We start from the raw sequence: 26,660 nt of genomic DNA, 5'->3' as shown, positions 1-26,660 counted from the left end.
CAGCCTGATTTTGGAGATGGAGATGGAGATGATGATGATGAAGATAATATTCCTTTACCTACAGATCCGGTGGATGATTATTATAATGAAGTAAAGATCTTTGGAGTGATCCCCACTGGCCGGCGTCGTTAGGTAAGCTCCCGCCACCAGCTTCCCAGGTCAGAAACCTTGGGGTCATCCTAGATGACAGTTTATCTATGACACAGCAAGCCAACAAAGTGGCAGGCATGTGCTTCACCATTCTTAGATGGCTACGCAAAATTGTCTGGATGTTACCACCTACCACCCAGAAGACCGTAGTCAATGCCTTAGTTACATCTCGGCTTGACTACGGTAACATCCTGTACCTGGGTTCAAACAAAGCAGTAATAAAACGCTTGCAACTCGTGCAAAACGCTGCTGCCAGACTGCTTTGCAGAATCCCTAGATCCGCCAGGATCACCAAACATCTTAGGGACCTGCATTGGCTCAGGGTAGAAAATCGGATCCGCTTTAAAACCCTGAACTATCTGTTTAAAATCAAAGCTGGTACTGCCCCCAGGTACCTACAAGATCTTGCTAAGCCTTACCGCCCCAATCGCAGCCTCCGTTCATGTACAGCAGCGAACTTCGCGGTGCCTAGGTACAAACGGGCTAGAATGGGCGGGAGATCCTTCTCATATCTGGGTCCAACTCTTTGGAACACACTGCCCATCCATATACGCAAGGAAGAAAACCATATGAGATTCAGGAAAAGCGTAAAAACTTGGTTGTTCGACAAATAATTGCCTGTTGATTGCTCTCTCTCTAGTTGTGTTATGTGCTTTGCTATTCCGGCGCCGGGAAACCCTTTGTGGGTAGCTGCGCGCCTTATAAGTGCTATAAAATAAATAAATAAAATGATACACCTATAAATAATGATCCAGACTGATACCCTGCAAAACCTTCACCTCCAGATGATAATGTTTCCTATCTAGAGATAATTTCCAGGGCAGCAGCATATCGGGCTACACTGCACAAAGACCTTAGATGATGATTTTTTATTTGACACTAGAGTCTTCACACAGAGTTAGCCAGAGTCTCCCTATATTAAAAGACTTGCTGAGACATGAAGATGACATTTTTAAGGACCCTGATCGGGCATGAATTTTAACACCAAGGTTAGATAAAAAAATAAACCATCACCCTCTGATCCGGTTTTCATTAAAGTACAGCTCCCTCTGGATTCACTGGTAGTTTCCAATGCTCGTAAAAGAGCGAACTCAGACATCTGGAGATGCTCCTCCCCCAGATAAAGAAGCCAAGCTTATTGACGCATCTGTTGAAAGGGTTCTTGCTCAAGCTGCATCATCTCTGGCGCATTTCCAACACGCAGGGCCTACTAGCTGGATATGACGGGCCCACTTGGACGAGATAGAAGGTCTAATTCAATACCTCCCAGAGGAGCACAAAAAAAAGGCACAATAAAACTTATCTCTAATACTTCTATTAGATGTGTGCTAGATGCTGCTGACACTGCAGCCAGAGAGGGTAACACCAGTCTTAAGTCGGCATGCCTGGCTTAGAATTTCAGGTCTTAAACAAGGAGTACAACAGTCTATTTTAAACCCTCCTTTTAACAAACATCTTTTCGGACCTCAGGTTGACGAGAGCAGAGGCTCTTTTTGTCGCTCATTCTATAGAGCAGGGTCTAAAACGACATCATCAGACCCTAACGCTTCCTCGTACAAGTGCACCACGCAACCTTCTTCCAGTAGAGGTTTTTTAGAGCAGGGAACAGAGGAAACAATTTTGAGGGTAGAGGTAAGGGCACGTCGGCACATAGCTCCCAATAAGCAGTGACTTGTCTACCCTTCCCCATATCATCTAACACCTGTCCTGGGAAGACTTAAACAATTTCTCCCCATTAGGCAATCCATAACATCAGACAAATGGGTGCTAGACATTATCCAGCATGGTTATTGCCTGGAGCTCACCAGCAATCCTCCCAACATTCCACCTCGCACTCACAAACTCTGGTCAGAACACATGCGGCTTCTCAAACAAGAGGTACAAGCTCTTTTAACAAAAGAAGCTATAGCACCAGTTCCATTACAGTACCAAGGTTCAGGAGTGTCCACTTTACTTTCTAATCCCCAAGAAGGGCAGCTCCTTAAGACCAATTTTAGATCTAAGGACATTAAATCTGTACATACTTTTAGAACGTTTCCATTTGGTCACGCTTAAACAGATCCTTCCACTGCTACAGCAAGCCGATTTTCTGTCCACACTAGATTTTAAGGACTCATACTTTCATATTCCGGTTCACCAAGCTCATCGCAAATACCTCCGATTTGTGATAGCAGGAAAACACTATGAATTCAAGGTACTCCCGTTCAGAGTAACTACGGCTCCCAGAGTATTCACAAAATGTCAGCAGTAGTGGCAGCACATCTCGGAAGACAACAAATTCATGTCTTCCCACATCTGGACGACGCGCTCATCAAGGCCAGCACACACCAAAAGTGTCTACACCACACTCAGACTACATTAGACATACTCTACCAATTGGGTTTCACAGTCGGTGCTCAAAAGTCTCATCTTCAGCCTTCACAGATGAGGGCTTATCTGGGAGCAACTCTAAACACTTGCACAGCTCCAGCCTTCCCTAATGCAGCCAGAATTCAGAATATGCAATCTCTGCTAATCCTCAACCCTGTTCCACAGATCATGCTAACAGCAGACCCCTCTCTCACAGATTGGGGTGCCTATCTTCACAACGTGACAATTCAAGGTCTATGGGACAACCGGTACAAAGCTCTGCACATCAATTATCTAGAGATTCTACCTGTATATCTAGCACTCAAAGCTTCTTAGTCTCACCTTATAGGGAAAGTTGTCCTAGTCCTTACCGACATGATAGCAATGTACTATGTACAAAAACATGGGGGACACATTCTCTGCAATTGTCACGCCTCTCTGACGAATTGGCGTTTGGCAATTCATCACAAAGCCCACCTTATGGCAGAGCATCTCCCAGGATTGGACAATCAGATTGCCGACCTCCTAAGCAGAAGGCAACAACAAATTCACACGTGTGAACTTCATCCCCAGGTTCTCCTTCCATATTTTCAACAATGGGGGTTCCCACAAATAGTTCTGTTCACCACAGTGGACAACTCAAAATGCCAAAACTTTGCCTCCAGGTTTCCACACCCTCTATCCAGAAGCAATGCCCTATGGATGAATTGGTCAAGGATATTTGCCTACGCTTTTCTGCCTCTCCCCCCCCTCCTTCCATTTCTGTTTTGGAAGCTCAGGCAAACATCCCTCATACTGATTCTAGTAGCTCCGACTTGGGCTCGTCAACCGTGGTTCAGGACACTTTTAGAACTGTCAGTTTCACATCAAAAGCTACATCTCAATTCCAGCCTTCTCGCGCAGAACCATGGAGAAGTCAGACATCCAAATCCCAAGGAGCTCAACCTAGCGATTTGACTCCTGAAGTCAGAGTATGGATATCTTAACTTGCCACCAGAATGCATGACCATTCTTAAAGAAGCATAAGGACCTACTACCAGAGCATGCTATGCAGCTGAATGGAAATATTTTGTTATGTATTGTACTAATAACAATATTGATCCTCTAAATGCATCAACTCAACATCATGTTACCTACTGCATTTACAACGTGCTAGTTTAGCCTACACTCCCATTCATTGGCATCTTGCAACAATAGCTGCATATTTGCAAAACATATAACATGTATCTCTGTTCAAGGTTCCAGTAATTAAAACCTTTATGGAGGGCCTTAAGAGAATAATACCACCCAGGGTACCTCCAGCACCAGTTTGGAATCTGAACATTGTGAATACACGACTCATGGGTGTACATTTTGAGCCATTATACAACTGTCCGCTACAGTTTCTTTCATGGAAAGTGGCCTTCCTCATTGCAATCACTTCATTGAGGTGAGTTGGTGAGCTACAAGGTTTAACCCCAGAAGAACCCTTCTTTCAACTTCATAGAGACAGGGTAGTCGTCCGCACTAACCCAAAGTTCCTTCCCAAAGTGGTTTCCGCTTTCCATATCAACCAATCAGTTGAGTTGCCTGTGTTGTTTCCTCAGCCTGATTCAGTAGCAGAACAAGCTCTTCATACTCTTGATGTCAGAAGAGCGCTATTGTACTACATTGAAAGAACAAAAGATTTTCACATAACTGTTTGTTGCATTTTCTACACCTCACATAGGCAATCCCATTTCTAAATCTGGTATTGCAAGATGGATTGTTAAATGCATTCAAACATGCTACACTAAAGCTCAACAAACTTTATCTATACTGCCTAATGTACATTCTACTCGTAAAATAGGAGCATCAATAGCCTTTTTAGGTAACATCCCTATAGCTGACATTTGTAAAAAAAAAAGCAACATAGTCCACAGCTCACACTTTTAACAAACATTACTGTGTGGATGTGTTGGCACGCCAACATGCCAATGCAGGCCAAACAGTGCTAAAAAATTTTTTTTTCAAACAGCTGCAATATTTACTGGTTAGCCACAGTTTTGGGAGAAAACTGCTATTTAGTCTATGCAAAGCATGTGTATCTACAGCACACATGCCTTGAACGGATTATTCTACTTAGCCATTAAGCATCTGTTCTTGTCATGTAGAGCTGTAGATTCACATGCACCCTCCCACCTCCCGGGCACCTGTAGCTTTTGCAGTTACACATTTTTCACATTACACACACGTGGACATCTCTGTACTACACTTACTCCATTCTCACCCTCTTGCGGGAAAACAATCTAACAATGAAATTGATGCCCATGAGCAATGTCACCGAAAGGAGGAGTCTCCTTACCTCGTGACTAGGAAAGACTTCTTCAAAGAAAAACAACTTGCAAACATTCAGACCCAACACTAGATGGCAGGAGTATGCAAAGTATGTGAAACTACAGTTCTACATGCTAATAAATGCTTTCTGGGTAAGTAGCATTATCCTTTTGGTGGCCAAGCAAATAAATGGCTTAGAGGTCCATGGCTCATTAAAACTTCCACATCTTGTTTAGGAACATGGTGGTTCTTTGGTTGATCTTTCCTTTATTACCAAGGTGTTTCCAGAGTTCCACTTAAAAACAAATCATGATATTCTGTCCACATCCTTGTAATCAGTAATGACCCAGCAGCCAAACTTATTAGCCCGCATCCAAGTAAACTGCAGTCCACCCCTGTGAGCCAAAATAGTCACTCGCCACATCCGCACACTTTGTACCCAGAGATTTTATCTATTGCTGTTGTGCACCTTCAATCTGAAAAAACACGTTAGTTAGATTCCTTACCTTAGAATAACCCCCAGGCGTCAGACTGGATCCGTAACCCCCAGGCGTCAGACAGGATCCGGAAAATTTTGCGTAGCAGTACCCTTGCGCGTCGGTAGGCGTCGTGTGCGGCTCCGCGTCCGTCGTTGGCGCCGAGATGACGTCGTCGGAGTACTTAGACACCACCCTCGCGCGCTGACGTCAGTTCTTATACACAGCTTTTCCGCGCCAGAAACGCAGAGCCATGATAAAAACCGACACTGGTGCCATGAAACAAGGGCCCTGAAAGGGGTGACCTTAACCCTAGATATCAGTTCGCAGAACGGGGAGGATGGATGGGGTGGTAAGGAATCTAACTAACTAATGTTTCTTACAGATATATATCGTTACCGAAGGTAAGTAACTTGTTCATTTGGGTCTCTTGCATGCAAATAATATCTGCAGCAAGCCGTTACAAACCAAATGCTACTTTGTCTTTTTTTAACATCATTAAGCCCACAAATTTTAATAGTTGCAATACGTATTTTACCCATACCCAATCTGTACAATTGCCCACACACTTACACAGCTACTCCAGTAGAACAAATGATATTGCCAAAACATAGCCTAGACCGATAACGTGGTGGGAAGACTGTCCCGGTACTAGGACCCAGGAAGCTGAACGCCGGGGTCGGATTCGTGGGTGGAAGGCCGGAGCTGGTTGTGGGTGGTGGAAAGTGCTCGGGTGGCTTCCATTATCGACGGCAGCAGCTGTTGACCCAGTGTGTTTCCACAGCCTTGCGCTTTTATCTCCATCAAACCACTGATGTGTACATTATACCACCTTCAAAGGCAATTATGTGTATTGAGCAGTTGAAACCACCTTTACCATATGGATAATGGCATTTTTAAACCACAGTTCGTGTGGGTGGAGGACAACCTCCACCTGAAGTCGAAAGCTTAGTCTACCGCAGCTAAGGCAGCATTTGTGGCATTCCCCAGGAATGTTTTGGGCAGCCAATATGTTGGTTGGAAATATGGGCTGCCCCATGTATATTTTCCTCATACTGCATGTTTGAGGCAAACTGGGGTTAGTTGAAATATAACAAGCAAGGTAGATACATTTTACAGGACCTTCAGGTGGTTTTAGCCTCTGCAGAAGAGGGTTTGGTCACCGCTACTCAACTGGGGGAGTGATCTGGGTGAGGGTCAACTAAGGGTGGCTGTTGCCATATCTGCTATCACAGAAATCCTGGTAAAAAAAGCTGCGGATAAACTGGTGGTTTAAAAGAAAAAAGCTTATGAATATTTTGAGAGATTGGTAATCACCTCACTATCTGAACTAAACCGACTATGCTAAATACAGTCCGGGAGATCAATGTCCCAGCGTTAGGTCGAGTAACTGATCCAGTTAAAATTAGGAAAGCATTTAAACAATATTACCAATCCTTGTATACGGATAATGGTGAGTGGGGGAGAATCGTATGTTTCTAGGGAATATTTAGATCTAACTCCGTTTGAGAAATTATCCATTGAGGAGCAGGAACAACTAAAAGGTTCAGTGCAGTGGGTAGAGATTTTGCTTACATTGAATAGCTTTGCGGGATAAAGCTACGGGTACTGACTGTATCACATGGAATTTTATGGTATATTTGCACCCCAGCTTAAGCATTGTGTGTTCAAGCTATTTTAGCATATTTTTAAGGGAGACGGGCCTCAGTTCTTGGTCTTCAGCAAAAATTGTGCCCCCCCAAAAAAGTAATTCTGTATTTAAATGAGATTCCTTCAGTTCAATTATCTTGATTAATGCCAATTCTAAAATGTATTCCAAAGTTTTGGCTTCTCGATTAGCACAGATTATCCATAATATTCTTTTGTGCGTCAACACTGGGTTATCTCTGGAAGAGCCACAACCGACCATATCAGCAGGGTTATTTAGCTGTTTGATGCTATCATATTACCTGGGGCCCTATATCTTAAATTCTGCTTGATGCAGATAAAGCCTTTGACGGGGTCTCCTGGCAGTTTGTCTGGGTGGCTCTAGCCAGAGTGTGTGTCACAAAGGACTTTATTAAAGCGCTCAAAATGTTATATGTTGACCCGGGGCCAGGGTAGTTGTGAAGGGGGTTTTGCCTGAGCCATTTGTGATTTCGCGGGTGACTAGGCAAGGGAGAGGGGGAAAGAGAGAGATAGAGAGGTGGGGGAGGGAGAGAGAGCGAGGAGAGAGAGAAAGCGACCGACCGACCTACCTACCTTCCTTCCTTCCTACCCCTACCTACCTATGTCAAAGGCTGTGATACGATAGTCCTGCAGGAAACATGGGCCACAATAGTTTGTGTGATTGATTCTCATGCCATTACTATCCCGCCACTCCTCCTTCCGTGGGTCGGGCTAAAGAGGGTTTAGCACTTTGGCTTAAGGTCGATATTGGCTGCAAGATTCATCCCATAATAACTAAAACACATATGCTACAGGCCTTTGTTTTAAATTGGGCAAACAGCCTCAGGATTTACATTGTGAACTTTTACAATGATATCTCGAGTTTGTGGGTGAGGTTCTGGTTGATCCTGGCGTAAAGTGCGTTGCCGTAGTCCAGTCTGCTGCTGATGAGGGCATGGGTGACTGTTTTCCTGTGTTCAAGGGGGGGACCAGTTGTGGGTCTTTCGGAGGAGGTGGAGGGAGTGGTTGCAGGCGGGGGTGACAGCATTGATCTGGCGGTCCATTTGGAGTTCGGAGTCCAGGATGATTCCGAGGTTGCATGCATGGTCCGTGGGGGATGGTGGGTTCCCGAGAGCGGGGGGGGGGGGGCACCAGGAGTCGCTCCAGGCATTAGGGTGTGGGCCCATGATGAGTACTTTGGGTTTTTTCCATGTTAATTTGTAGGCAACTCTTCTTCATCCATCTGGCGACTGCATCCATTACTTCTTGGAAGTTGTGTTTGGAGATGTTTGGGATGTTGGATAGGGAGAGGATGAGTTTGGTGTTGTCGGCGTACGATAAAATGCTGAGTCCCTGTGATCTGATGATGGATGTGAGCGGTGCCATGTAGATGTTGAACAGGGTCGGGCTGATGGAGGATCCTTTGGAGACTCTGCAGGTGGTCGGTGTGGGCCCTGAGAGGAAAGGGGGGAGTCTGACGTGTTGTGTTCTGTCAGAGAGAAATGAGCGGATCCAGTCGAGGACCTTGTTTCGGATTCCCGCGTTGTGGAGTTTGCGGGCTAGGGTACGATGAGAGACTGAATCGAAGGCCGCGGAGAGGTCCAGGAGGATGAGGCCACAGTCTCTCCTCTGTCGAGGAGGGAGTGAATGTCTGTCATGGCCAGAAGGGCGGTTTCGGTGCAGTGGTTCTTCCTGAAGCCTGATTGGGATGAGGTGAGGATGTTGTTTCCTTCTATGAAGGAGGCGAGTACACTGGTGACAGCTTTTTCCATTACTTTTGCTGGGTACGGGAGTAAGGAGATCGGTCTGTAGTTCTTGAGGTCAGTTGGGTCCGCAAGGATTTTTTCAGGGGAGGGTTGATTTCTGTGTGTAGTTATCTGGGAAGGAGGCTGTCTCGTAGGAGCAGTTGATTCGTTGAAGCACTGGGGCGATGGTGTCTGCAGCTCTGTGGAAGATGTGGTGGGGGCAGGGGTCTGTTGGGGCCCTGGAATGGGTTGACTCCTTAGTCTTCAGGGTGTCTTCAGTGCTGAGGGTGGTCCAGCTGTCAAGTATCACCTGTGTTGCAGGAGGTGGCGGGTGTGGATTTTGCATGGGGGCTGTTGTCATCAACGTTGTCGTAGATGAGCTTGATTTTGAGATGTAAAAAAGCGCGGAGTGTGTTGCAGAGTTCCTGGGAGGATGGGATGTCGGTAGTCTCTCTGTTGGGTTGGGCAAACTTTTTGATGCTGAAAGGTTCCTTGCTGTTGTGTGCGTGGGTGGAGATTCTGTCCAGGAGTGCTTTCTTCCTTGATTTAGTTACCATTTCTCAATTAAATGCGGAAGGCCTGGATGTGGTTGTAAAAAGCGTTTTTTCCAGGTCTAAGGGTAGACCTGCTTGCAGAGTCGTGGTTCTACAGTGAATGCAGAGTGGTGAGTGATGACCTGCGCAAGGCTATAAAGCAAATCCCTAGAAATCAGATCTTAATCACAGCCCTTAGGAAAGAATATGCCCTGGCCTTGAAAAAAATAAAATCGGCAATCATGGACGAGAGTTGGGCAGCGATAACAGTAGCCTGTCAAAATAAAGATTCTCAGGAATTCTGAAAGGCTGCACAGGCACTCTTGTCACCAGCCCAGCCAAAGTTACGGTCCATATTACTCCTGAGGTGTGATTCAATCACTTCTCTTTTGAATCTGTGCCCATAGATGAGGGTCTGCCTAAAAAGCCCCCTTGTGGCAACTTGTCTTTTAGGGAGAAGGAAGTTCTTGAAGCTCTCAATGATTGCCCGAGCAGTTCCTCCCCAGTTTGCAGTCCTGCACCTGCTAGGTATGAAGTGTGGCTTTTGTAATTCCTGTGAAAATCCCTCACTGGAGAACTGTTACAGGGAAGTAAATTTTTCATATTTCATCCATTTTTTTCCGCTCACACCACCATTAAGATATTAAAGGTTACCACTGAATAGTAAGCGTGTTGTATTTGAATATGCAATAAACACTTGCCTCCAACCAAAAATGCTTTTATCCATTGGCTTGCATCCTGTTTGTGTTCTAGATTTGCTTGTCAGACTTACAGCATGTTGAGTAGCAGCAGAAGAACACATCAGATAACATTTTATACACACTTTTATGGGCACACAGTTGGCTTTATGGTGCAAAAGCAAGTACATATTCCAATATGTTGCAGGTTTCAGGGTGACGTAGGGTCAGCTATTCAGGCCATGCCGGAGCCCAAGAAAGGCTATATACTTTCTGGACCCAACACTAATCTGCAAGGGTGTGCACATCGTGTGATTCTGCAGTAATGTTTTATTTCCCACACGTTTCTGCACTGAATGGAAATACTCTTGACTAGACCATAGTACCTTGCCAAGTATTTTTCTTTATGTATGTACTGTTTTAGGTCTAGAAGCGAATTGCAGGTAAAGGTAAGAATGTTTGTTTTATGGTACTTATTAAGTCTTAGAACTTTTTAGAATCTAAAAAATACTTGTTTATTTTTCTCACTTGTTTTAACAGTTGTAACTAATTCCTTGCGTTCTCCACTTTGTTACCTACAGAAATTTGTGCAGTGTCTAGAATTTCAAAGAAAGAAATTGGACGGTGCTTTAAGCTTATTCTAAAGGCACTGGAAACCAGTGTGGATTTAATTACAACCGGGGACTTCATGTCAAGATTTTGTTCCAACTTGGGCCTACCTAAGCAAGTACAGATGGCAGCTACGCACATTGCACGGAAAGCTGTGGAACTGGACTTAGTTCCTGGTAGGAGCCCTATTTCTGTGGCAGCAGCAGCCATTTATATGGCTTCACAAGCATCAGCCGAAAAAAGGACACAAAAAGGTATGTAGGAAGCAACAGTTCATTAAAGCATGAAGTCACTTTCTCTATGCGAAGAGTGGTTTTGTAAAAACGTTTTAAATGATCTAATGTCTGACAAACTATCATAATTTGTCTCATTGTGTGAGCCTTGGGCTGCCCTAAGGTAAGATGTGAAAAACTTCATGTGAAAGTAGCATGCTTGACTACCCCATTTACTCTTGGTCCAACAAAGAATAGTTAGTTGTAATTGTCTATGGTTGCCTATTTGCTTAGACTTCAGGTCTCTTGTATATGGTTTCTTGATTATCCACACCAAGTAAAGGGCTTGAATACATGTGACTGTTTTTGCAATACTGGCCCAACCGATGAATGGAAAGTAATGTTGAGCTTTTTGCTTGGGGAGCCCAGAGTTTATATGCATTCACAGTACATAGCATGTGGAGTGTATGGCAAAAGTACCTTGCCTGTGTGTTTGTATCTTCCTAACTGTTTATCTCTACACACTTAGTATGGTTCCTTTCTAGTACTCTGAAGCTGGGGTTTTGTGACGAAGATCTAGAGGGATATTGGTTGATTCTTGTACTTAGCAGAGAGTACTCTATTCCCATCTGCAGACATGTGGCCATAACTATCTGTTGCCAGTCAGTGGCAGAGCAGCCCAATATGTGAACTGAACATCTGGAGTCTTTTTTTCAACTGGTTGCTATGTTAACTGAAATTTACTTTGTTGCCTTTAGGACATCCCATCCGTTTTCTGCTGTCCTATAGAGATTTGCAGTTGCAGCCATTCCAGCAGTGACCCTACCAATGTGGTTCTCTTTTTTTCTAGAACTAGCTACAACTTCTCATAGTAACCAGAAAGTCTTCCATTAGAAGACAACCAGGACTAGGAAGATCTTCAAGCCGTGGGTTGCACTGTACTGGGTCTTATTTCCACATTAGTAACCCCAGAGCTGGGGGTATGTACATCTCTGGAGTGGTGTTACGGTGAGAGTGGTTGATTACATTGCTAGGTTAGTCAGTGAAAATGGCCTTGGTGTTGGGAATGATGCCCTTATCCTGCCAGCTCAGACAGAAACTAAAGTGGGTGAGGCAAAGAATTCTGGGAGACCACTTTGTGCAAGAGAAGGGTATCCTAAGCATCTGTCAGTCCTGAATGATCGGTGTGCAAGTTAATGGATCCTTAACTGTTTTGCAAGATCTAGCTCTATAGATAATGCTGATAGATTCGAATTCTATATTGTATTTGACAAAGGAGTCAAGGAGATTACCGAAAGCTGGATTGCTTAACTTAATACCTAGAATATCAAGGGTGTTTGTTTCATATCCCTTGTAATTGCTCTAGAAATGTTATGCATGCCTATATTCATTTCTTTTATATTGCCCAGCTGGTATGGTGTTTCTATGTGTAATTTAAAAGTGGTAACATCAAGAGAACCCAGGAACAAGTCTGTATTCTGTACTTGATCAGCCTCTACCTTCAGATCACCACCTCCTACCTGCTATTTGCCCTCCCCTAGGTTTACTTTATATCCCCTTTCCTGCCTTGTCTCTATTACCCTAAAGCCTCTTAGTCGACAATCTCATTATTTCTATCCATAGTGGTGTGTGTTTTTCACTCATTGGGAGTTTTATTCATTCACCTTTCTACTGTCCACACCACCACCTTATAGATTAAAACCTCAACCAACAGACTCCTCTTCTAGAAGAATCTCCAGTTGTCAAGCTGGATGTGGAAAGCGGTTGAGCAGTTAATCCTCTAGCGCTAAATAAGAAAAATGCTGTCCTTTCCACTGATTCTCCAAACATCACAATTGAAAGTTGCAAGCCAGCTCCTTAAATGTGCCTTTATGCCCATTATTATTATTTTTTTTTTTTGCAGAGTTTTTTATGGCACAAACTTGACCCCCTACCGAATCGGGTATCAGAGCGCTTTACATAGCACCAGTTACGTTACATGAGGACACACGTTCATTTTTGTTAGGCACGGGGAGATTGTGATTTGCCCAGAATCACAGGATGTTAAGCGTCGTTACCGAGACTCAAACCCAGTTCCCCAGGTCAGAGGTCGAACGCCCTAGCTGTTAGGCCAACTCCTCTGTCTGTTTATCATAGACATCAGAATCCAGAACTTGAGAGCCATTAAATCAGTGCATTTTATACCTTGTTTTCCCAAAACCAACCCTGAAAAGTTCCAGCTGCTTCTGTCAACTGCTGATTCAGCCATCTGAAAACCTGCCTCCTTTCCTCTAAAATTTCTTAAAATTAAACTTTTTATGTGTAATTCTGTCAACATGGTCTTCACCCTTTTTAGTGCCATTTATGGACATTTTTTACTTCTGCTGTGTACCATGGCCTGATGAACAGACCTCTACCACATGTTTTCTTCTAAAATGTTGTGCTTCTGCTATCCTGGTACAACCCTCACTATATCTAGCTACGGGAAGTATTAAAATATTAATAACTAGACCGTTGTAATTTAAAACCATAAAAGATGAAACTGTTTAATATACCCGGGAGCAGAATATTCTTTCTCCTGCGTTGGATCTTTCTTAGATTCACATGCTTGAATCATTCCCAATCGCCAAAGTGGGAGTCCCACGGTACATTAAAAGCAGTAAGTAGTGACTTTAACATTGAAGTTAATGGAGAAACATTTACTTTAATATCTCTTCCTAGTCATTAGGAATGGTCAAAAGTCCAGACAGTTAGGCGACAGCACCCTCTAGAACCCTCTCAAAAGAGGCTCCAGGCCTTGTTTTTCTACCGCACAACCTGTGAAGGGAGTCTCCTGGAGCTCTGCTCAGTACTTTTCTTTTTTGGCCTATTGGTCCATTTTTTTCTTGAGAACAGGATGTCTTCGACTAAGAGGTCTCTATTTAGGCACAGTGACACCTGTGGGAAACTCAGGCTGCACCCAGGTGATCCCCCCCACAAAAAGTGTATTTTCTGCCTTTACCCTGACCACCAGGTGAGTTTGTAAAATCTGCAGGACTTTCTCTCAGAAAACATTGAGAGATAGAGAGGGGTGGCTTCTTCTGAGGCTATAGAAGTTAAAAACCAAGGACAATCCTTTGTCTGGCAGTGATTCCGCCCTCAAGACTACTGACTCAAAAAAAGAGCATAAGTCATGTGAAAATGGTATCCCCGAAGGCTGTAAAGGTGCAAAAAAGCATCATTCATTGAAAACTGATGATCAGCCCTCTTCTTTCAGAAAGGAGTCTGCCTCTCACGTGTCATTCTGTGCCCTCACACCTACTACTAACACCTCTAATGTAAAAACAACTTCCAGGTCTTTATCGGAGACTATTTCATCACCTCCGAAAGATGCACCGTCTAAGACGTTGACACCCTAGTCGGCAAAAGCTTCTGTCGTCACTACTATGACATCGACTTTCTCATCTCCTCAGACTAAACTTCTCATGTCTACGTTGACGATAGTTTCCCTAAAGGTGAGGCCCTCTACGTCAATGACATTGTTTACGAAGACGACGAAAAAAGTCTGTTTTTGAAAGATTCATTGTGTGCTACATAATCTCCGCTGCGGTTGTCGGGGGGGCCCTCAAGAAGAATCTCTCGTTGACGGAGCCACCATCGACAGACCCAATTCATACATCCACAGACTTCCGTCAGCATCTAAGGCGTCTACGAAAGAATCGTCCGCGAAGGCGCTATCGTCGACAGCCTAGTCAACGGTTGGCTTGGCATAGACTATTCTGTTGGTTACTCCATTGACGGTCCCTTCATCGAAGATCTTGGCTGCAGCCCAGGGTAACGGATCTGATTCTACGTCGATGAAGGTACAAGCAGCCACGGTCACTGATCTTTCATCTCCAGTTTCCCAGCCTAAGTGGAGATCTTCACAAGAAATAATTTTGCCTATTCACACTTCTAGTAAGGTTTACCCTGTCCTCCAGAAGAACATTTTGATCATAGGTATGAAGAGGAGGGTGACTCTGATAAAGAGGGCATGTTTGGTGTGGCGCACAGCTCTTCAGACCTCCGGATAAAATGTCGAGGATGACTATGAATATGATTACTACTCTCATGATACCAACCAAGATAGTCAGAGCGAGCAAACTATTCAGATTCCTGTTTCCCTAGTGTAAAACCTGCAACACATGGTGGAAGATTCCCACCATCCGAATAGGCGGCTTCAGTCCCTCAAACTCAGATTGCTAGACCATCTTTGATCGCAGAGTCACCTCCTCTATCTCCAGCGCCTACAACACCGCAGGTGTTTGAGCATCACACTACAGCCGATGAAAGAGAGGAAGGAGAACTGGAAGAAGTATCTCTGCGCAGCGAATGGGACGATTGCGAGAGACAGATGTTATCTAAATCAAATCCGCCTTTAATAGATTCACCACCGGAAGACACAGGAGGTTTTCATACCCTTATGGGAAGGGCAGCAAAGGGTTTCAGCTCCCCATGGTCCCAAAACAATCTGTTTCCTATACGATTTAAAACAGGCTAAGAGACCGGTCCGTTCAATCCCCACATTAGATTTCATATGGGAAGACGGCCTGAAGGTAATGCGGACAATGGCTTCCATTCCAGCAGTCTTACTTAAGCTGGAGAAGAAATACAAGGCACCAGACAACTCACCTACCTTCCTCATCGGACAGCCAAGGCCGGATTCAGTGATTTCCCAGGCGGCTCAGCGTTGTGCCAGAAATCCTGCTTCACCCTTCTCTGCCCCTCCTGACAAGGATGGGAGACGTCTTGAATCCATTGGCACCCAGTTCTCCACTATGGCGGTAAACAGGGTTAGGGCAGCAAACTCACTTGCAATTTTAGGTAGATATGACAACCAAATGTGGTTGGACATGTCACCATTTATTGATCTGCTGCCTGAGGACTCTGGGACAGAAGCGAGAAGAATTCTTCAGGAAGGAGAAGGGATCTCAGCGGAGATAATTGATTGTGTTGTAGACGTTTCATCAACAGGTTGCCGTCAGTTGGCTGGGGCTGCAGTATTGAGATGACTAGGATGGCTGAGAGTTACTTCTTTTTGCCAGGAAGTACAAGCTAAGGTCATCGAATTGCCTTATTATGGCGAATCCCTATTTGACCAACACATTGGCAGGCGATAAAAAAGGATATGATACATCAAAGGCGTTCGGCACCCTGCAATTTAAACAAAAGCATTTTTGTGGAGCTCGAGGCCGCGCCTCATCTTTGTTTCGGGGAGGTTACTACCAATACAAACAGTTTCAGCCATATCATGGACAATCCCAATACTCACTAGCACAACGGTATCAGCAGTTGTACAAGCAGTTGCCTCCTACAAACACTATACAGAAAAGACAGCCTTCAGAGGCAGAGACCCCTCCAAGAAGCAGTGATGAACCCCTGGTGTTGTCCACAAATCACACCACTTCTCTAGAAGTTGGTGGGAAGATTTCCTGTTTACTCCCCAAATGGTCTATGACAACAACAGACAGATGGGTCCTAGATATAGTTTCCAATGGTCCCAAATTGGAATTTCAACAGATTCCTCCAAATTGTCCACTTTGAGGACCTTCGCCTACTCCTCTAACAGAACTACTGTCTCAGACAAACCTCATGTATCGCAAGGGAGCGATCGAAGTGGTACCAAGTGCACAACAAGGGCCAGAATTGTATTCAAGATTTTTCCTCATAAGAAAGAAATCAGGAGAATGGAATCCCATCTTAGACCTCTGTCACCTTAACAAATTTCTAAAAAAAACATTTTGTATGTTATCTCTTCAGGAGGTACTTCAATTTTTGAATCAAGACGATCACATGACTACCTTGGATCTTCAAAACGCCTATTTCCACATCCCCGTTCACCCCACACACAGGCAATGACTCAGACTATCAATTCAGGGTCCTGCCCTTTGTCCTTCGTTCGCACCTCGAGCGTTCACCAAGGTTCTACCATCAGTGGTGGATCATCTACAACAAGCAGGGATTCAAATTTTTCCTTACCTGGATGATTCCCTTATAAAGGTGAACTCCTCCACAGTGCAAACACAACAATTTATGGACAGAATGCAGAACAATGTCATACAATCACCCCAGTACAGAGATCTGGGCATCAATCCATAGTTTATTTGCTCACCATGCCATTACAGTTTGGACCCAGCCATATGCAAATCAGTCTTGACCCTGCCCCAATGGGAACAGTCTAGCCCGAACTGCCAGGCCAGGATCTCCCTGAAACCAGTATCCTAAGACCGGTTTCGGGCTTTCAGCCTTCATCAGCCAGGGTAAATGGACTCCAGTGGCAGGGAGAGCTCCTCTACAGTGGCCAGCAGACATACACGGGAATGCCCATCTCTTTTTTCAGTCTCTAGGGCTGTCCATCAATGTTCTAAAGTCTCCACTAATTCCCTCAAAGTTCAGAACGTTTTTAGGAGCAACTATAGACACCCTACTGGCAAAGGCCTTCGCATCACAGGAAAGACCAGAAAAGATATGTAGGCTGGAAGCTCTACTCAAAAAAAAAAAAGGAAATTTCAGTACAAAACTTCAAGTTGGTACTGGGAATGCTGTCCTCATGCATTCCCCTCATTGCCAACTGCCGTTTGCGCATGAGACCCCTGCAGGAGGAACTAGACAGTCAGTGGTTACATATCTCAGGGTCCTTCGGGGATATAATTTGTATAACACCACAGATGAAGGATGCACTTTAATGGTGGACTCGCACCCCACACATAGCCACAGGCTGTGTGATGTATTCCTATAGGTTCTGTATCGATCCCCCTATTCCTGACCCTATTCTGGTTAACAAACTAACAAGTTAACCAGCAGCCATCCCATGAGGCAGAAAACCCCCATGATGCAGGAACCGTTATCTGATAAAGCCACACTACGGCACAGGAACGTGTTATCTGATTAGGTCATAACGCTTGCCATCTAATTAGACAAGCGATATTCCTCCAGCCCCTGATAAGGCATACGGAGTTCTCAAAACAAATCAAACCTATGACAACCTGGGAAAAACCCTGCGGCCATTGTTTTGATTTCACCGAGAACTTCAGCAAAAGAATGTGCTAACGACCTGGTCGTATGACATCCTTATTGACGTATCTATGTCCATCCTTACGTCAATCTCGGCACCTTAAAGGTATAAATATTACCGATATTGCCCTATGCAAACACACGCGGTGGTGACGAGATCGGAGCAGCCAGACTTGCCGAAGCCCAGAGCAGAGCAGACCCCGCTGGCGCAGCCCCGCCTTCCTGACGCGCTGAGAACGAGAAGCTGTCTATTCTCCTGCCGAGAAATCCAGCTCCGGCGCTTCCGGGTAGCCCTCGCAGGCAGCCTGGAATATCGAGACCAGAGACGAGAGATACCATCCCTCACCCATCCTAGATTCCAGGTACAGAACTGAATAACCCCTCACAGAGAATTCTTTAGTCAGTCACTTGGCAAAACAAACTTAACTTAAACTGTAACTTTCTATTCCCGCCCACGCATTAGACTTAGGTCAGGTACACGGGGTAGGCGTAGCTAGAAACACCAGTTGAGTACGAGTAGTCAAATGTATATGTGTATGTAATATATCTTATTCATTTTAAACCTTCATATGGCTTAGAAACCATATCAATGTTTTTACAGTATTATTTTATACTTCTGCTTTTAATGTATGCACTTTACTTAACCATAAGTATTGCAATAATATCGATCCATTTCTCTTGTATGAGAAAAGAGACTGATCAATAAATAACATCTTTTATTGAACACGCCCGTCTCTTCCTTTTCTCTACAATCTGATGAGACTAAGAATGCACGTACTGACTGAGTAAAATAAATTGCCTTTTGTTCACACGACTCTCGAGATACACTCTTGATTAGGGGAGAGCAAAGTTGTCATGTTCTATGGTTGTCAGAAACTAAATCCCTTCTTGTCTATCCAGGGAGGTTCAACTCCTCCTTGCCTATTCGAGAAAGTTTCTAGTGAACTCTGAGCTAGCTGGCAAACCCAAAACTTTAAGTCTAATATCGACAATAGTAGACCTAGTTAACGTCTGGTCTAGGCCTATACTATTGAAGGTATTATTCCAATGCGCAGAGCCTATTGGGATAATAGGAACTACACTACAGCTGCTCCTTTTTGATAAGACTCTCCGTAACATGAAATTACAATAAACGCCAACCTCGAGGGTTAGGGAGCACATCTGTAAGGTTTAATAGTGAATGGCAAATGGGACAGTCAACTGTCCCTACATATCAATCTGTTGGAACTCGAGGTTATTTTCCTAGCTCTGAAGTCCTTTCTTTCAAAAATCTCAGGAGCATCTGTGTTAATCCAGACGGACAGTACTACAAGTATGCACTATTTAAACAAACGGGGCGGAACAAGATGAACTGCTCTGTCTCTACAAGCTCAAAAAATATGGGAATGGGCAATACGACACCAAATAAACTTGGCAGCGGAACATGTTCCAGGAGTGGCCAATATCCTTGCAGATTCCCTGAGCATGGCAAGCTCTGTCAGCCACAAGTGGGAACTGCACAAACCAACCTTGGACCGCCTCTTTCAGTTGTGGAGCAAACCAAGTTTGCATTTATTTTTGACCAGCCAGAACCTCAAGTGCCGGTCCTTCACCAGCTGGCTACCCCAACGAGGATCGTGGGGGAATGCGTTTTTGATCAAGAGGTCAAAGATGTATGCCAATGCTTTTCCTCCGATCCTGTTAATTCCAAGGGTGCTCCAGAAATGAAGAAAGAACCTTGTTGGATACTGCTCATAGCACCCAGATGGCCTCACCAGTTCTGCTTTCCGGAGTGCAAACCCATTCAGTTACGACCAATACCGAACCTGCTGACAGCAAATCACAGCCAGGTCAGACATCTCTTAGATTCTCAGCTTGGCTCCTGAACACTGAGTTTGCCGGTTAAGCCATCTTAGCTGATTGTCGGGAAGTCCTGGCTAATGCTAGAGCACATTCCACTGTGGTAAAACATGTAAGCTCAAATGGAAAAGGTCCTGTCACTGATGTTCAAGCTCCAAGGTACATCCTATCCAGTCGCCTCCAGAGCAGTTACTTCCTTTTTTCCTCCAGTTGGCAAAATCCGGTCTTTCTCATTCGTCCATAATGGTCTTTCTTGCTGCAGTAATCCAGAGTTCGACGTGAAAGCGGGTGCCAGAATGGAGCGGAGGGCTCTATACAGACTTGGCGTTTATTTGCAGCAGGATGAAGTTTATGCTGTTTCATCAACCCACTGGGGTATTTTAATTTTTGAAACTTAGTACTACGGCGCCACCCACTGTGGTAACATTTCCTATTGTGACTGCCAATACCAGAATGCACTTGCAGCATACGCCGCGTTAGGCGCTAGTACACGCCCATCTGGATGTGACTTTCTTTAAATAAAGGCAGGTGTGCAATAGAATGGCTGCCGTGTTTTATGTGAAGTGAGGTTCGTGATCAAGGGTGCAGACCCGAAACGTGTTGAGCCACGTATTAGGATGAACTGTGTTTCCGGCTCAGTTTGTTTAAAGCCTGGCGCCTCTGTTGAAAGGGTTCTAGAGGGTGCTGTCGCCTGATTAGCTGGACTTTGGACCATTTCTAATGACTAGGATGAGCTATTATAGTGAGTTTTTTTCCATTCACTTCAATGTCAGTCCTTACTTACTGCTTTTAATGTACCGTGGGACTCTCACTTTGACGGAGAAAGATTCAAGCATGTGAAGCTATGAAAGATACCAATACTGGAGAACCACAGTTACAGGTAAGTAACTTATTTTCTTCCATTGATTTGAGATGAATATAATGGAGGGTAGGAAGCTGCACTGGCTGCTTTCAACTCTGCTGCCAGAACCAGCAAACATTATTGCATTTGAACCAATTGTATTAAAGCTGCAGTCAGATCGGAGATCCTGTGTTAGTTTTTTCACTTATGAGGGATGAAAAAATGCACAAATGGTATTTTATAACTTAACATCCATACCAAAGACATCGGCCAGCCAAAGTTTAAAACAGGTATGGACTGGCAGAATGGCTGTCACAGGCTTACTGCCTTGACACTTGCTAGTGAATAGCTTTGCAGTTGTTTGACTATTTTCAGAAAGTGATCCTGCTTGGACTTGTCTCCTGTGGGGGACATACAATATTTGTGCTGTTAAGCCTGCTGAAATGAACTAAGCTGACCTGGGCCATTGTGAGATGAGTGCAGCTGGAGAGGAGCAGGGAACTCCAGTGCCCTAAGATGATCCTCAGCCAGGTTTATTTTTTGATCTGAAAATGGTTCTTTGGGCATTTTGCTGCCATAATGCTGTGTAAGCTCCTGGCCCATATATGATCGTGTAGCATGTGAGACAACTTTAGGAGTGACTTAGGATCACCTACCTGCTGCTCCTTTTAAAACTGCTTCTTGTCTGTTAGCACTTGAGAACCATCCTTGAACCAGCACCAGTTGCATCTGTGCTAAAACTGGGAATTTGTTCCGCCTCTGAGCTCCTCTGGTAACAAATCCCTGCAGTGGGAAAAAAACATAAGCTTTCAACTCCTAATGCTTAGAAGAATTCCTTTCTTATAAGTCAATTTAAAGTTAAACCCACAGGAGCCCAGGCCCCTCCTTGGCTCAACCACTGGAATGTAGTCTGCATTGGTACCCCTAAAAGGGACTTTAAAAAAATCCTTAAAAGAATAGAAAACCAAACCTTTCCCATTATGTCTCAATTTGGGGTTACAGGACCAAATGCCAAGAGCTTAACGTGCATGGAAATAGGGGAAAAGATAAAACTCAAAGTTCTGAGTTTAGTTTTTAGATCTCGTCAGGGGAAAACCTCCAACTACCTCTGTTTCATTCTGCAATCACGGCCAAGACATCAGAACTATTAATAAAAAAAAGAATAAAAGAAACCCATGTTTGGAATGCATGCTGTATCGTCATATGTGACTGGTTGGCATCTTAGCAACTTTCAATAAAGATATTCTTTCAAAGACTCCAATCACACTTAATTGGAGTATCACCCTATATGTAGGCTTGGTAGAGTGTTTGCCTGCCTCTCCATCAGATCATATGCAAAAACTGCCTCCTTTTTACCTTATTGAATTGATTATGAATTATCTTGGCAAAAACTTAGCATGCTACGAATCATCAAAGTAATTCAATAAATATTTCTTTCCTGCCAATATAGAGTTGTCCCCCCTTGTAGGTGAATCTTTTCCTTCAGGACCAGAAACCAAAACCTGGGTGAGCTGGGCTTCATTTCCTACTTGATAGGGAAATTTGGACCAACTCTTGTGTGAACAGTTGTCTTTCTGCTGCAGGAATGTATCTCTGGCGAGCCTTAGGTCTAGGAGATTTACGAAGGTTCAATACCTTTAGGACTTCTCTTAAGTGATTGGGTGCTGGGGAGACAGTGAACGACCTGCATCCACCTATAATTCATTTCATGACCATCTTGAAGCATCAACAAAAAACATGCCTTTGTGTGCAACTGTTGTAAAAGCTTAGAAGCTGTTATCTGGGATACCAGCCTGCATATCTTAATCCAGCATTAGCTCAAAGAAAAGACTGCAGATTCAACTTAATTGATATACTCCAGACCGAGTGCCTCTTTGAACTACTTTGGATTTGAGGGGCCGGACTAATTGCTGAATATGTTGGCTGTTTGATCTGAGCCCTGTCATACCCAAGCCCCGGAATCTGCCTGAATTCCACATTTATAAAGCCATCCCGGGTGATGAGACATGCTGTGGGTGCTTCCTGCACTCAGGAGGCTTGAATGTGATGCCCGCTTGAGCTGGGTGACGACAAAAGCAGATCAGCGGCAATGCATGGGGAGCCGCCACGCTGAAGGGAGGCTGCAGCCGGGCTGCTTGGTGTTCTGTTATCAGGGACGCGGCTGCACCGCGGTCCGTCCCCTGACCATTCGCTGTGCTCTGCAGCGTCTAGAAGCATCTACCCCTCGAACTGCGCTGCGGTTGAGCTAGAGGCCAAATGCCAAGGAGCCTGCGATACTGCAATCTGCTGTGAAGTGAATCCAAGCCCGTGGCCGGCGATCACCGTGTGACAAAGTGCTCAGTCTGCCGCCAGCCTGCTCTAACCCTGATAGGCCCCGGACATTGCAAATTGCAGGTGGTTTTTGGGAATGGTTGCGGGCCGCGCCGTATACCTAGCGCAGGAGCTGAGATTTGCTTTGCCTTCCAGGGAGCGGCTGAGCTGCGTGCTGAGTACAGGTTGCATTCAAACACTGCTGCCTCTTAAACATGAACAAGGCGGCTGCCTGTTAAAAATTGAACTAGCCCCAAGGCCTGCACGGTTCTGGCAAGAGCCTACTGTGGCTTGCATTTCAGGTGCCACAGCCTGCATGAGGACATATTTTGAAATCAGCGTTGCGTACCCTGGCAGTGAGCAACCGGCCTCTCTTCTCTAATATTTCTCGCTGTCAACCCAGTTTTTTGCCTCCTATTACCATAGGTTGGGACTACTCCCTTGTAATGTGTTTTTGGGGGGTTAAAATGCGACTGGAAACCACTCCCCGGCCCCCCCCCCCCCCCCCCCCACCCCACCCACCTTCACCCACCTGGACTATGCAATGCTTTAGTGCCATCATTACGGGAACTGCATCTGACTCAACTGTGCACCGTGCTGTTTGATCAGTGGCCTGAATCTGTGCATGTCTTCTCCTGGGCTCTACCTCCACTGCTGTCGTGCGTTGCTACTATGCCATTGTGTGCTCTGTGGATTAAGCGGGGTGTCTGCCTCCTGGGGCCCCACTTGAGCTGGCCTGTGTATCTCAATCTCTCCTTCCTCTTCTTATGGCCTGACACTGGTGGCGTACTGGAATGGGTTGCACTAGAGCAAATACTGCAAAGCCTCCTGGCCTCACCCTCTTTGAGTGCTTCTCCATGATTGCTTCTGAGGGCTGTATACCCCCCACAATGGCCTCACCCATGCCCCCGCCTTGGACATACTTGATGTCATTTTGCAGGAGATTCAAGACTTTAAAATGGCTATTGAACAGAAACCTGAGGCAATTACAACTGATCTCAGTTTCCTTAAAGGCTATCATCATAAATTGGCTGACGGAGTCAAGATCACTCAAACAACTTAATGCTCACGGACACCCTGGCAGGCCGAACAGACCTCTACTGTTGCCCAACTCCATAAGCAGGTTGTAATGCTTCTTGAATGAGCTGAAGACACTGAGGGGTGAACACTACAGAATAACCTTCCAATCATTGGTATGCCAGAAGTTGGAGAGGGTCTCAATGTCACCTAGTAGGTGGAGGATTGACTGCAAAGCGTAGTGATGCCACTGGCTTGTCTGAACTGTTTCCAGTCGAGAGGGCACACTAGGTCACGGCAAGGCAACTGCCCCTGTGGGTGCTGCTGCGGCCTTTCGTGGCCGCATATTGAATGTCAAGTATCGTAGTTCAGCAACAACACTCCAGCAACAACACTCTTCCTTCCAAGTGGTCAAGCAGCAGCTTCTCATAGTGGGATCGACATATGCCCTCATGTTGCCTGCCAAACATAAAGTGCGCCATAATCAGCGGGTCCTCCTTATCGAGACGCTGAAGGCTGCCTGGGCTTTGGTGAATCAACAATTTTCAGTTATAGTGTTTTCTTGCAGTTTGTCAATCGATTGTTCTTCACTCGACCTGGTATTGGGGGTTTGTTTTAGGTAGCAGATCATTGTCCTGTTGCTCATGTCTTTGCTACTGTTGTGCACTGGGGGTGCTATGGATTCATCTGTTCAATGGCATTTCAAAATGCTCTCAGTAAATATTACGTAATAACTTAAACTGTCACGGGCATGGGATCGGTACAGAAGAGGTATAGAAATCTAGAGCAGTTACACCCTCATAAGGCACAGATAGTTTATTTGCAGTAGACTCACTTTACCACCTGTGAACCGCTTAAACTGCGCGAACAATGGAGGGAACTACTTCACACCTACCGATCTGCCTTCGCTAAGGGGGCAGCAATCTGTTCGCGTGCAGGGATTTCCTTTGCAGCTTTAGACACTAGAACTGATGTATATGGGCGCTATTTTCTTGTCAGGGGTACCTTGGATGGGAAGCCGGTGGTCCTTAGTAGCATTTATGCACTAAACACGGAGTAGGAGGTTTTTTTGGCACACTTATTTACAGTCCTCATAGATTGGGCGCAATATCCATAGTTACTAAGGAGGGGCCTGAGATATTACTTTGGACTGCTTCCACCCTCCTCTCCCTGATATCTCATTCCGACAGGCCAAGGCTTTAAAACAGTGGTGGACCCTGTCTGATATTTGGTGCAGTCATATTAATTGCATGCGTGAATACTCATTCCATTTACCCCCACTTAACTTGCACACACACCTTGATGGAGTCCTTTGCACCGATTCTCTTAAGGCGAATGTCACGCACATGACATACCTAGGTAAGACACTATCTGATCATAATCCTGTAGAACTTCAACTATCGTGGGGTCTGGTCCCTGCCCCTGCACTTACCTGGCGTCTGCAGCCCCAGCTTTTGGAGGATGGAGCATTTTGGCATACCATGGCTAACATGATTGATACTGAGAATACTAACAATGTCTCCTTGCCGCTGGTGAAATGAGAGGCCTTTAAGGCACTCTCTGATCATAATCCTCTAGAACTTCAACTATCGTGAGGTCGGGTCCCCTACCCCACGCCCCTGCACTTACCTGGCGCCTGCAGCCCCAGCTTTTGGAGGATGGAGCATTTAAGCATACCATGGCTAACATGATTGATACTGAGAATACTAACACGGTCTCCTTGCCGCTGGTCGAATAGGAGGCCTCTAAGGCCGTGGTGTGAGGGGTACCCATTAATACTGTAGTATGTGCCTGCAAAACTGTCCTCCTTGATCAAGAACAGTCTGGGTTTTGTTAGAAAAATCTGCAGTTGAGAATGAAGAACATGCCTCACAATTTCAAGATGCCAAAATTAACTATGCTGAACTCTATGAGCACCTGTGCAATCTTGATTATAGGGCCTATATGCAGAAGACTTGCACCAACGCTGAGAAATCCAGTGCGTTACTGACATGCATGGTACAAAATAAATGTCATGGCCGGAAAACCTGTTTAATAATAAAGTACAATTTTCTTATATGCATAGAATACAATTTCTGAGGTAGAATGTAGTAACGACTCAGAGTAGAATGAACATTTTAAACCTGTATTTCATTAATGTTTTTAGAAATTGGAGACATTGCTGGTGTTGCTGATGTTACCATTCGACAGTCATACAGACTTATCTACCCACGAGCCCCAGATCTCTTCCCTGCAGACTTCAAATTTGATACCCCAGTTGACAAACTACCACAACTGTAAGATGCTGAGGCGGTGTTCTGCTCAATCCCATTTGCATTTTGCTGTTGTAAAAGGTCTATAAAGTGTTGCGACTGAGCCTTCATCTGGTGGAATTATGTGCATAGGGTGTTGCAAAAGGCAACTGATTAGAAATGGCACACATTCCGAAGCAGAAGACTTTTATGTGGCATTTTGTACATATCCGTGAACGGTAGTATTTAAAGATACTGTAGAAAATGGCAATTTCTTATTGTACTTTATTTCAATTTCTTTTGTAGCTCTCTAGTAAATTGTATTTTGGCAAATACTTGAAAATACACTTGTAATTGCGAAAATAAACCATTTTCCAATATTCTTGAGGTTATTTGTCTTCTATAATTCTGAAATAAAAAAAGCTTTTTTGGGTTTCTGTCTCTACGATTTATAAATATCATGGTCCATTGGTGATACAGGTCTCCGAACCGGTAAACAAATTGAGTTTCAAATCCCCATCATTTATTGACTGACTATGCAGAAGGGAATATGATGGATTTGTTCTACTGCTTCAGTTTGTAGCAAAAGATCTCTATCTGTAGATAGCTGGTAAACCGAAGAAGGTGCAATGTTCATAATAAACTATGGTTGTAGCTCTAAGTTTGAAGAATAAATAGTTTAAACTACCTCTGGATTTGCTGAGTCATTGTTGTGTTC

The 26,660-nt window shown here is 44.7% G+C and overlaps 1 protein-coding gene across 1 annotated transcript in view; it reads left to right on the top strand.

Moving 5' to 3' along the window:
• The window catches only part of GTF2B (general transcription factor IIB), a 130,781-nt gene extending 104,459 nt beyond the window's left edge, over positions 1-26,322 (top strand). The window contains exons 6-7 of the mRNA XM_078645982.1: positions 10,454-10,735; positions 25,858-26,322. Coding sequence (XP_078502108.1) covers positions 10,454-10,735; positions 25,858-25,991 — 416 coding nt within the window. The 3' untranslated portion in view covers positions 25,992-26,322. The remainder of the gene's footprint in view (positions 1-10,453; positions 10,736-25,857) is intronic.
• The last annotated feature ends 338 nt before the right edge of the window (positions 26,323-26,660 follow it).

This window comes from Lissotriton helveticus, chromosome 1_1 (genome assembly GCF_964261635.1).
Source record: "Lissotriton helveticus chromosome 1_1, aLisHel1.1, whole genome shotgun sequence".
Taxonomy (NCBI): Eukaryota; Metazoa; Chordata; class Amphibia; order Caudata; family Salamandridae; genus Lissotriton; species Lissotriton helveticus.
Note: the sequence above shows the minus strand (reverse complement) of the source record. Positions and strands in the feature narration are given on the sequence as shown.